The sequence below is a fragment of the Rousettus aegyptiacus genome, unplaced genomic scaffold (genome assembly GCF_014176215.1).
Source record: "Rousettus aegyptiacus isolate mRouAeg1 unplaced genomic scaffold, mRouAeg1.p scaffold_m13_p_8, whole genome shotgun sequence".
NCBI classification, from domain to species: domain Eukaryota; kingdom Metazoa; phylum Chordata; class Mammalia; order Chiroptera; family Pteropodidae; genus Rousettus; species Rousettus aegyptiacus.
This window is the reverse complement of record NW_023416311.1, coordinates 82,066,669-82,079,805: the sequence shown is the minus strand read 5'-3', so window position 1 is coordinate 82,079,805 and position 13,137 is coordinate 82,066,669. Positions and strand designations below refer to the sequence as shown.

At 32.1% G+C, this 13,137-nt stretch overlaps 1 protein-coding gene across 1 annotated transcript in view; it reads left to right on the top strand.

The window, feature by feature from the left end:
- The window catches only part of MTREX (Mtr4 exosome RNA helicase), an 80,050-nt gene that overhangs the window by 37,798 nt on the left and 29,115 nt on the right, over positions 1 to 13,137 (top strand). Inside the window, exons 17-18 of the mRNA XM_016142332.2 lie at positions 6,476 to 6,648; positions 7,360 to 7,428. Of these exons, the coding sequence (XP_015997818.2) occupies positions 6,476 to 6,648; positions 7,360 to 7,428 (242 nt within the window). The remainder of the gene's footprint in view (positions 1 to 6,475; positions 6,649 to 7,359; positions 7,429 to 13,137) is intronic.

The following is a 13,137-nucleotide window of genomic DNA, read 5'->3' as shown; positions in this document are numbered from 1 at the left end:
CCATTCTGACAGGTGTGAGATGATAGCTCATTGTGATTTTAATTTGCATTTCTCTGATGATTAGTGATTTGGAGCATCCTTTCATATGTCTGTTGGCCATCTGTATTTCCTCTCTGGAGAAATGCCTATTCAAATCTTCTGCTCATTTGCTGATTGGATTATTAGCTTGTCGTATAGCTGTGTATGTTCTTTATAAATTTTGGATGTTAACTCCTTATTAGATGTATCATAGGCTAATATCTGCTCCCGTTCCGTAAATTGTCTTTTCCTTTTGTCGACGGTTTCCTTTACTGGGCAAAAGCTTTATAGTTCAATGTAGGCCCATTTGTTTACTTTTTCTGGTATATTAAAATTTGACTTCAAAGAAGCATGGATATATTGGTCTTGCCTTTTCACTCTTTCTCATTGTAAAAGAATGCCATAGAATAAGTTTATGAATGATTAAGGAAATATAATACTTTAACTTGGATTTGAGTTCAGTTCTTTTATTAGAATTTCTAGCTTCTAATATTAAAATAATACTTTATAAAGACCAGAAAGTAAGTGTTCTGTGATAACTACATTTAAGTGGAATTGTATATTGATTCTTATCTTAGAGGATATTGTGGCTAATCTTTATGTAGAGCTGATTAAATCTAAAATAGAGGCAAAATTGAAAATATTGGTTTGGGTAAATCTTATAAAAATGCATAGTCATTATAAAAGAAAAAAACACCAGGAAATTCAGCAAAGATCAGAGGAACATTAAAATCATTTGTAATCTCACATAAAGATAGCCGTACAACTGTTAACTTATAGTTCCTCCATCTTTTTGGTTTCCCATGCGACTGCTTATTTTAAAGGCATGATCAAATATGCAGTTTCTGTAATGGTAATGATACTTACAATTGCTATCATTTGTTAAATATTTCCCTTATGCCTAGCCATGCGTTAAATGTATTACATTCACTAGCTCACTGATTCTGGCTTTTAAAACTTAATTTCAAGTGTCCTTCAAAAGTTTGACTTTTAATGATTGCATAATATTTCCATTTTATAAATGTACTGTGATAAACGGTAAAGGCAAATTTGAGATACCCGTCTAATAAGTGTAGATAGAACACTTTCAATCAATTTTTATGTACCTGAAAGTAAAGGAGGGATAGTAACATTCCTTAAGGATAAAGGTTTAAAACATTTGAGTGAGTTAAAATCTTTTTTTTTTTTGACCTGGATGATAGATAATAGTTATTTCCTTTTTCCTTAATTTCTCCGATTTTAATTAAGAGAGCTTCTTCATTACAAACTATAGATCTGAAGGGAGCTTTGGCATCATTTTACAGATTTTTTTTAAAAAGTCCTAGAGAAGTCATTATCTAGGGTTACACATTTGATTAATGGTGGAATTGAGATTAGCATCTTTGACTCCCGCTCCCTAGCCATGCTGTTTATATTAAGGCATAGGCCATCCTTTTTAATAGGATGAGAATAGATGTAACTTCTCTCACTGAAAAAAACAAGGATGAAAAAAGTAATTAAAAAAACAAGCTGGCTGGTTTTAAGGCTACCTTTACTTAATTTCCACAAGCAAAGCTATTGAACTTTTAAAACACACTTTATAAAATTAATGGCAAATGTATATTTTTAGATCATACTACTTTTTAAAATTTACTTTTATTTAATGCCATTTATCATGGTGATAAACTGTGGCCTTAGCAAAGAGAAAGAAAAGTGTGATTCTAGGCTCAGAGAATCTTATTTTTAAAGAGCTAAAAATCTCCCTTCTTCTCACAAAAAAGTGTATATAATAATAGAATAAAAAACTATCAACAAGATTTTAGTACATTGTGAATTTGGGTTTGAATGAAGGAAGTATTGAAATCAAATTAGTACTGAAGAAAGATATCCATTCATTTTACCTCATAGAAATTTCAGATAGCGTCATTGAAACAAATGTAAGACTACATGCCAGCTTAATACTTTAAATAAAAAATAATTAAACTTTAAAATATTCCTCCTAGGCAATTGGCAATAGGTCATACATGACTAGGATAATTACACATACACCCATAGCTAGCCATGTAGAGACTGAATAATAACCAAGAGAAAGAGGCTGCAAATTGGGGTACCTACCTTTGCTTTGTAAAAACAATACATTCTCAACATCAGCCAATTACTTTTTCAACTTCACTTCATATTATTCTTTTGTAATTCATAGAAAATATCCCAGATACAGTGGAGAATAGATTGAGAACTCCAACTGTTTTCCCATTTATTTAAAGCCCTTTTATGACTAGCTAGGCTCAGATTGATTAATATGACTTGACCAAGAGCCAGCTACCCACTCTGTGAACTTAAATTAAACATTACTACCATTTCTCCATCCCGTGTCCTATCTCCTCAAGCCCTAGTTGCTATTGTTTTTCAGGGTAGTTCTGATTGACTTACCTTTTAAAAAGTTTGTGAGTAACATAATCTTTGACCCCTGAAGTTGCTACTATACACTTAGATCTTCTTGCATTTCCCTACCTCTGTTTTTAAAGAAGCAAGATCTGATATTCTAATTTTTAAAAACCAGTAAACAAGACTATATATCAAAAATATAATAGACTTTTAATGGAAGAGGTAGGAATTTAAGTGATGAAAGGTATAATTAATGAGGGAATTGCAGCACCTTTAGTAGAGTTCGCAGGGCTAAGTGGTGTGACGAAGGAGCATACAGTATAAGAGGAGACAGAGGTGACAGGAGCTGTCCTCTGTGTTTAAGTGCAGAGTGCATCTCACATGCAGTTTATTTCCATTTTTATTTATTACTACGAAGGGTATAATTCCTTTGCTATTGATACTACTAGAACCTTTTCAAGAGCCCTGGTATTTTATTCACCACCTTAAATATGCTATAATTAAAATGTAGACTATTATCTGTGGAAGCATGTAATTTATTTTACAAATATAATGTTTTTTGGGTTTTTTTTTAAAAAAATAATAAAGTTAAATGTCTGGCATACATGAGATGTTTCTATTTTGATTTACTGAATCCACAGTAGATTTCCCAGCCATAAGAGTAAAACGTCCAGGATTTCAGTGTTCCTTTACCAAAAAGAAAATTTCAGACTTAATCTTTTTGTTTAGTTTTATTAATAATTATAATGCTATGGTTAATAGCAAGAGCGGTGTAGGTAGGCATTCATTTGCATCAAAACTGCCTGAGCAATAGTTTGCTCTTCTATGCAATTGAGATAATATCTAGTTCATCCAATTCACGAGAATTAAATGAGATAGTTTATATTAAATGCTCAGTAAGTACTTATTTAAATTATTGGTAGTATTGTCATAGATAAGTTAAAGCCATTTAAATTTTAACCTGTTTTAAAATTTGCTCAATACTGGGAGTAGCAATCCTTTTTGCCATCTCTCACAAGCCCCATATATTTTACATATTACTTGATATGAATATAGCTTTGGAACCATTGCTTCTCTTCTCTCTCAAAAGGAGGAGGTTGGTTGCAAACTGTCTTTAAAAGTTAATGGAAATATCTCACATCCTATTTTCTAAGATTCCGAGGCTTTCCAATGGTGGGGCAGTGCAGTGAAATGAACTTTTTTGTTTTGCTTTGAAATGAACTTTTTATGCTGAGGTTCCTCTACTCTTTGCTTGGGGAGCAAGAGAAATCCTTAATTTGGAGAAAAAGGAGGCAGCACCTAAATTTCTGGAGTAGTACATAGCTATAATTAGAGTCATAAACACAACATGGCTTCTTAGACTTTTGATTTATTAGGTAAGTGGTCTGAGCACAGAAGTGATTTGGAGTATGGAGGATCAGGTTAGTATTTAAGCATCCAAGCGGATGTCTATATCATCTCTCCATAAACAACTTCTGAGAGTGCTTGGTTATTGTTCCACTGATTTCTGCAAACAGTGTTACTTTTGTACCTTTAACTAGGACAGCAAGGTTAGTATTTTTGTGTATAGTTTTCCTTCTCATATAACTTCATATTGACTTTATAGTCTATCAAACATTTTTATCATTTTTTAATTGTCTCTTTTTCTAATAATATTTATTAACATAATATTTCTATCAATAAAAGTCTTCTAGTCTTTAGTGAATGGGTACAGTTCCTGTAAGAAGTCATGCAGTTCATTAAAAATAATCAGGATTATGCAGTATGCCTAACAGAGTGCAAAAAACAAGAAGTATGAGGGAGCAGTCTGTGAGAAGGTTGAAGATGATAATAAAAATAATAATACAATAGTAATATCCTTCCTGAATATTTATTATGTACTATACTGTTAGCTTTGTACTTTCTATGTTTTTTGTCAGTTTCTAACTATAGCCTTGTGGAGTGTGGGTACTATTATTATCCTTATTTTGTGGATAAAGAAACTGAATCACATGGGTTAAATAGTAGAGGAGTTTGCTCAATGGAATAGAATTGAAGGTCCAGAAATAAACCCCATACATCTACGGTCAGTTGATTTTCAACAGATGCTACTGGGACAACAGCATAGTCATATGCAAAAGAATTAAGTTGGACCCTTATCTCACACCATATACAAAAATTAGGTGAAATTGGATGAAAGTCCTAAATATAAGAACTGAAACCATAAGACAGAAGAAAACATAGGTGTAAATCTTCATAACCTTGGCTTTGGCAGTTGTTTCCTAGATAAGACACCAAAAGCACAAGCAATAAAAGAAAATAAATACGATTTTGTCAAAAATAAAAACTTGTGTACTTCAGTGGACACCAACAATAAAGTGAGAAGAAAACCCACAGAATGGAAGAAGATATTTGCAAATCACATGTCTGATAGGGATCTAGTATCCAGAATATATAAGGAACTCTTACAACTCAACAACAAAAAGACAATCTGATTTAAATGGGCAAATGATTTGAATAGACATTTCTCCAAAGAAGATAAGCAGTTTGCAAACAAGCATATGAAAAGATGTTCAACATCATTAGTTATTAGGAAATTGCACATCATAACCACACTGAGATACCACTTCACACTCATTAGGATGGATATTTTTTTTTAAAAGGTTATTAACCAAATGATGTGGTCATGTGAGGAATAGTTTGGCATTTCCTCAGCCAATTAAATATAGAATTACCATAAAACCCAACAGTTTCAAAAAAATTCAAGTATATAATCAAAAGAATTGAAAATATGTTCAAACAAAAACTTGTATATAAGTGTTCATAGCAGCACTATTCACAGTGGCCAAAAAGTGGAACTAGTCTAAATGTCAACTAGAAACATAAACAAAATGGTATACCCATATAGTGGAATATTATTCAGTCATAAAAAGGAGTGAAGTACTGATACATTCCACAACATGGATGAACTTTGAAAACATGCTAAACGAAGTAAGCCAAACATCTAAGTCTACATATTGTACAATTTCACGTGTATGAAATATCTAGAATAGGTAGATCTATATAGATAGAAAACAGACAGAAAGGTTTCCAAGGGACTGGGGGAGAAGGGGATGAGGAGTGTTTGCTTAATGGGTATGGAATTTCCTTTTGGAGTAGTGAAAGTATTCTAGAACCGGATGGTGGTAGTGATTGCTTGCACTGTAAATGTACTAGATGTCATTAATGGTGAATTTTATATATATTCTACTCCAGTCAAAATAGTGTTTATTCATAGTAGGATAGATGCATAATAGAATGAATGAGGAAGGGAGGTCAGCAATAGATAAAAGAATTGGAGCAGGGAGTGTCATCATAGATGGCTAGATTAAGTAAGGGGACAGTTGCTTAAAGAGACTACTGTTTTGGCTGCTGAGTGTAGAGATAACTGGTTGAATTGCCCCTCCTCAGTTTTAGAGACCTAATCCCAGTGGTGGTGGAAGCTGATGTCTTTAGCAAACTGGATTCTTTGCTGAGAGTTATAGTAGCATGTTACGTAGGTCCAAAATAGTGCTGTCCAGTAAAACTTTCTGCAGTAGTGAATGTGTTCTGTGTCTGCATTCAAGTATAAAAATTAGTGGCTGTTGAACATTTGAAATGGTGCTAGTGTAGTTGAAGTAAATGTTTAATTTTAATTTAAGTAACCACATATGGCTAGAGTCTACTGGCTGAAGAGCTGACGTAGAACACTTGTATCACATAAAGTTTATAGGACCAGTGCTATGTTGAACAGTGTAGGTCTAGAATTTCCAGAGATAATTTCCTCACCCCTGTCCATACAAGAGAGTATATTTACTAGGTATACCACTGCCAATTGAGACTCATGTTGAGGATTTACAATCACTGAGTTGGAAAACTGCAGGAAGAAATAAAGAAGGTGAACCGCAATGGAGAAAGGTGAAACTAAACAACATGCCTTATGGTCATTTCTGAAGCTTTTCCTCGAAACTTCTAATCTGTGCAAACTGACCTTGCTCTTTACAATTGTAGTGGGAAAGAAGATGTATCTTCAAGTATCATTTACATAAGGTGTATAATTTTTTTGATATTGTTCATACATGTATTTTATTTACAGAGGTAAAGAACTCAGAAGAACAGTATAATAAAATAGTAATACCAAATGAAGAAAGCGTAGTCATCTATTATAAGATTAGACAGCAGCTTGCCAAACTGGGTAAAGAAATTGAAGAATATATTCACAAACCAAAATATTGCTTACCATTTCTACAACCAGGTCGTTTGGTAAAGGTATGTTATTTTTTCCATAAAACGTTTGAATATTTTAATATTTAATTTTTGGAGAGTTTTTTTTTCTTGGTACAATGTTTAGTGCAACAGAAGTTAATCTGTATTAATTACATTGTGTTACCAGTTTTCCTTGGCACTGATTAAGGAGGTGTCATGTGAAGGCCTTTTAATCTCCACTGATTTTTCATTTGAGAGATAAGGCAGGAGGAAGTAGACAATTTGGGAATTAAGATATAAATTATTCCTAGTTATAAAATCTAAAAATACAGGCAGTTTTATTTTAAAATAAGGTAGTTTTTAAGGTAGTTTTAAGTCCTTATTTTAAAATAAGGTAGTTTTAGAGCTAATGAGTTAGCTTAGATGTTCTAAGAACAAAGACATCATTTTTAACATTTATTTAAGGTAGTTTTAAGTCCTTATTTTAAAATAAGGTAGTTTTATAGCTAATGAGTTAGACTTAGATGTTCTAAGAACAAAGACATATCATTTTTAACATTTATTTGCTAGTTGTAGTTGTTCTAGGACCTATGAAATTTGGCAGTGATTTTTTTTTCTTGTAGCCTTAATATATTTTTCCCTAAGTTTAGGAGTGATCTTTCAAAAAATACTTTATCAGGAAAACACAAAAAGTTTTGTTGCCTGTAATGTAGGAATGAAAGTCTGAAATTGCCTTTTAGACATAAATGTTCTTATTTATGTGCTTCCTTTCAGGTAAAGAATGAAGGAGATGATTTTGGCTGGGGAGTAGTGGTGAATTTCTCAAAAAAGTCAAATGTTAAGGTAAACCATTGTCCTTAAAGTAGAATTTTATTTAAATTGTTAGTGAAATTAAAGTAGAAATAATATCACTTTTAGAAAAGCTGAAATAAATTTTACCATAAGGAATTAATTTTTTTGAATAATCTTAAAATTTGTCCTTAAAGGATTTAGTTATTTTCCTAACAAGAACAACAAATTTTATTTTCATGACATTTTATATTTCTTCTCTTCATTCATCAGTCCTTTTTATAATTTTACTCTTTAAATTAAATATTAGAAATAATTACTGCTGACACTGAAAATTAGAATTTTGATTTATGTACATATTAGAGGCTTGAAGAAAAGAAATTTGGAGAACTGGCCAATTTCACTTATTCTCTCTAAATGAAAGCAATAATAAAATTGATTTTGGTCATTTATCTAAATATGTTGAAAAAATTACTTATAAAAGGATGATTTTGTAAATTAGTAAGAGTTTATCTTGAAATTAAATCAGCCTTCCTGTCTATTATATTTTCTTTATCTACAATAGGCATCAGCCTGTTATTTGCAAATATGTGACCTCAAGCAAGACATTATATATCTCCATGCGTAGTTTTTCTTATCTTTAAAATGAAGGCTTTGCACAAGATGACATCTGTGCTCTTTTAAGGTTGACCATCTCGTGATTTTGTCTTTAACTTCTTTGTCCCAACTATGTGTAGAGGCAATTAAAAATTAAGCTTTGGGATTGAAAGTTTGTCCTGAAATATGTAAATGAACTTTGAGATACCAAAGCTGAGAAATATAATTAAGTTCATAGGTTTGTGATAGGTATTTTGATAAATGATTGATGATTAATCCCACTGAAGAATTTCTTAAGCATATTTAATCTGTTAGTATTTCAGTAAATTATCACCTTGATTAGTAATTATTAATTTACAGGATTTTTTTAAGTATTACCTCATTTGATCCCAATTTAACAAGCATTCATTGACCACAGACACAAAGTCCCTGTGCTCACATATTTGGTGATTAGTGGCAAGCAGGCAGTATATGATAAATGCTTTAGTAAAGATGAAAGTAAAGTGCATTTGGAGCACAGAAGAGGAAAAAAATGTCTGAGTTATTAGAAATGACATTCGAGAAGAAAAATTTTTAATTTCAAACAGAATTTTGAAGAAAGAATTTCATTTGATGGATATTCACTAGTAGAGAATCAGTGATATGCATAAGGCTGAGAACATTTCAGGTGATAGAAAGGAGTAAAATAACAAAGAGACTGAAGTTAATCCTGAAAAGTGGTTAAAATATGGATTTGAGTATGTTCTAGTTCTAAACATTCAAAAGCAAAATTAACCTGTTGAAGGTTATTTGATTGGCTGGTTTGCTTGGGTTTATTTTTATTTGGTTGGGTTTTTTAATCTGTTCAGATTTTTGAGTGAGATTGGTATGATCAGAAGTTACCCTACTAACAATGTTTGAAGAAATAGTATATAGTAGAGGAAAGTTGGTCAGTTAAGGAGACTTATTCTTGTTTGAGTGAGAATCACAAAGAAAATGATAAGAGGAGGAGCACAGATGAAGGTAATTGAGCTAGAATAGACAGTACTTGTGAGGGGAGTGTTAATAATGATAAGGTTTCAAACTTGAATATGTATAAAAGAATGGCTGTATTGAGTCCAGTAGTACTAGGCTGGATAAAATTTCTCTCTCCCATTCCATTCTCCCCACCCCCGTTTTTTAAAACAAACAGTGAAATTAACCTTGGACTGTTTAACCTTGACAAAGAATATATGGATATAATTCATTTGAGTGATGACTAGAACAACTCAGGTCTGACCTTGGACTGTTTAACCTTGACAAAGAATATATGGATATAATTCATTTGAGTGATGACTAGAACAACTCAGGCCTTTTATATTTTCTATTGCACCACCTTCAACCATGAGAAAACTATCAACTGTTTACCTGCCTCTCCCCCTAACTCCCCACACATACTCATTATTTTCTTTAGGAATAACTATTAGTAGATATGATTTTCCTTATAGGAGGCAAGGTTAACTTGATAGCAGTCTTTATTTAAGCCTCTTTGACAGCTATTAAATTCTATTTTTTGTGTACTATGGAAAGTGTGGCAGTTAATGTTAAATGTCATGGTTCCATCCACACTTATATAAACTATGACGGAAAAGTTACTGTGTCTTTGCCAGTTTACTCATTCTGAAACTTGTCTATATTTAAGATAATTTTGCAAGGAAGAATATTTTTCCTTGCAATGTACTGTAGTGCTATATAGATTTCTTTCACTGTAGGTTTTACATTTCTTTTTTAAAGTTTTATTGAGCCATTATTCACATACTATACAGTTTACCCATTTTAAAGTTTAATTCAGTGACTTTAGTATATTCACAGGTATGTGCAACTATCACCACAGTTAATTTTAGAACATTTTTGTCACCTCAAAAGGAAACCTCTCATTCAGGCGCGAATCTGTCCTCCCATACTCGCTAGCCCTAAAAAACCACTAATCTACTTTCTATAGATTGACCTATTCTGAAAATTTAAATTTAAATTAAAAAAAAATTAAATCCTAAAATGTGGTCTGTCTGTTCATCAGTTAATGGACATTGTACTATTTGTATTGTTTGCACCTTTGAGATATTATGAATAAAGTCCCATTGAAAATTTGTTTCCAAGTTTTTGTGTGGACATGTTTTTATTTCTCTTGGACATGGAACTGCTAGATCCTGTGGAAATTCTGTATAACCACTTGAGGAACTGCCAGATTGCTTTCTAGAATGGCTGCACCATTGACATTCTCACCAACAAGGAAATGTATGGGGGTTTTGATTTCTTCACATTGTTACCAACCGTTACTATATGACTTTTTGATTCTACATGGTGTTAAGTGGTACCTCAATTTGGTCTTGATTTGTATTTCCCTAATGCCTGATAATTCCAAGGATCTTTTAAATGTGCTTATGATCACTTATGTATTCTTTGGAGAAATGTCTATTCATATCTTTTACCCATTTTCAAATCGTTTTCATTTTGTTGTGAATTCTTCATATAGTCTAGATACAATCTCTTATCAAATATGTGATTCCCAAATACCATCTCCCACTTCTGTGGGTTGTCTTCACTTTCTTGATAGTGTCCTTTGAAGCACAAAAGTTCCTCATTTTGATGTAATCCAGTCATGCTTTTGGTGCTGTATATAAGAAACATTGCTCATCTCACAGTCATGAAGATTTACCCCTATGTCTCTATTCCATTTTCAGTTAATTTTTGTGTGTGGAGTAAGGTTAAGGGTCCAGCTTTCACTCTTGTTCTAGGACCAATTGTTGGAAAATTCTTTCCTTATTAGATAGTCATATTACCCTTCTCAAAACTCAGATGAGCATAGAAACATTGGTTTATTTCTGGATCCTTAATTCTATTCCATTAATCCATATATCAGTGCTCATGCCAATATTATTGATTACCATATCTTTGTAGTTAAGTTTAGAAAAAATAGACTTTTTAGTCTTCCAACTTCATTTTTCCCCACCCAAGGTTGTTTTGGTTATTCTAGGATCCTTACAATTCCATATGAATTTTATTATTTCCTCGTCAGTTTCTACGAAGAAATCAGTGGAGATTCCGATAGGGATTATAATTGAATTAGATCAATTTGGAGAGTTGCTATCTTAACATTATTGAGTCTTTCAGTCATGAACACAGGATATTTTCCCATTTATTTAGATCTCCCTTATTTCTTATAACAATAATTTGTTTTTCAAGTATAAAGTATGTATTTCTTTTGTTAAATTTATTCCTAAGTATTTTAACTATTTGATGCTATTGTAAATGAGATTGTTCTTTTAATTGATCTTGTATCGTGCAACTTTACTGAATTTGTTTATTCTAATAGTCTTAGTAGATTTCTTAGGATTTTCTATATACAAGGTCATGTTCTCTGCAAATAGAGATTGTTTTACTTCTCTCCAATCTGGATGTTATCTTCTTTTTGCCTATTTGCCCTGGTTAGAACCTCCAGTACAATATTGATGGAAGCGATGAAAGCAAATATCCTTGTCGTTTTCCTAATCTTAAGGGGAAACCATTCAGTCTTTCACCATTAAGCATAATGTTAACTCTGAGTGTTTTGTAAGCGTCCTTTATCAAATTCTGGAAGTTTCCTTCTTTTCTTAGTTTGTTAATGTTTTTTTGTCATGAAAAGAGTGTGATATTTTGTCAAATGCTTTCTTATGTGCCTATTTAAATGATGTAGTTGTTTTCTTACTCTGTTTTGTATATTTTCCAACCTGGTATATTACAATAGCTGATTTTTAGATAGGAACCAACATTTGATTCCTGGAAGAAACCCCACTTTGTCATATTGTATTATTATTTTTATATGTTGCTGGATTCAGTTTGCTGTTATGTTGTTAAAGATTTTTGCTCCCCCCACCCTACAGTGCTGACTCTTATGTTGCTTCCTGCATGCAGCTTGGGATTTGACCACAGTTGCCCTGGGATGACATGGGTTTTGACAAGGGTCTCTGTGTGTTTACCAGGACATACCCTGCAGAAGTACATTTTTAAATGATTTTGTAATTTAGATCAGAATATTGATTCAAATATTATTGTAGCCAATGGAGTTTGCTAGAGAGAGGAAAAATACACACCAATGAAGAAAATAGTTTGAAGCATTTTAGTTTTTTAGTTTGAAGCATTTTAGAGAGAAAAAATGTAATTGTCAGTATTTATTTAATATTATTTGTTTCTTTACATTCTGCAGGTTTGGGATTATCAAAAGTATATTTTAATCTGGAAATTTTCATTTGTAGTAAGGAATTAGCCACATTTTAAAAAGAAGGAGATGTTAGGAAAAAGAAAATTATATGATTAAGAAGTTAAAAATTAGGACATTTGAGCAAAAACTTAAAGAATATGCTAATTATTAGAAAGCCAAATAGAACGTGTAGTAACTTAAGTGAAGGATGACGTTGTTGACCTGTCTTTGCTAGAGTACGGAATGAGAAGTTTGCTGATGAAAATTTTTATAATCTTAGGAAATATTTTTTAACAGCAGATTTTCATTAAACACTGCAATGAAGACTTCTGAATGTGTCTCCATAGTAACACTTGAGGATATTTCTGTAATATATTTTAAGAGGTTTTGTGAGTATAGCCAGGGATTTGCCCATTTTATTCACCTTCTCAAAGAACCAGCTGTTTGTTGCATTTATTTTTCCTTTTTTTGTTTTGTTTTGTTTTCAGTTTCATTTATTTCTCTAATTTTGATTATTTCTTTTCTTTTGCTGAGTTTAGGCTTCATTTGTTCTTTTCTAGTTTTTTGAAATGAAGCATTAGGTTGTTTATTTGGGCTCGGTCTTGTTTTTGGAGATAGGCCTATAGTGATATGAAATTGCCTTTTATGACCGCTTTTGCCATGTCCCAAAAGTTTTGGTATGTTGTACTATCATTATCATTTGTTTCTATGTATCTCTTGATCTTTTTTTATTTCTTCTGTGACCCATTTATTCTTCAGTAGCATGTTTTTTAATCTCCATGTATTTGTGGTTCTTGCTTCTTTTTGCAGTTAATCTCTAGTTTCAAAGCATTATGATCAGAGAATATGGTTGGTATGATTTCTACCCTCTTATATTTGTTGAGGCTATCTCTATATTCCAGTATGTGGTCAATTCTTGAGAATGTTCCATGTGCACTAGAGAAGAATGAATAAGCAGCTGTTTTGGGATG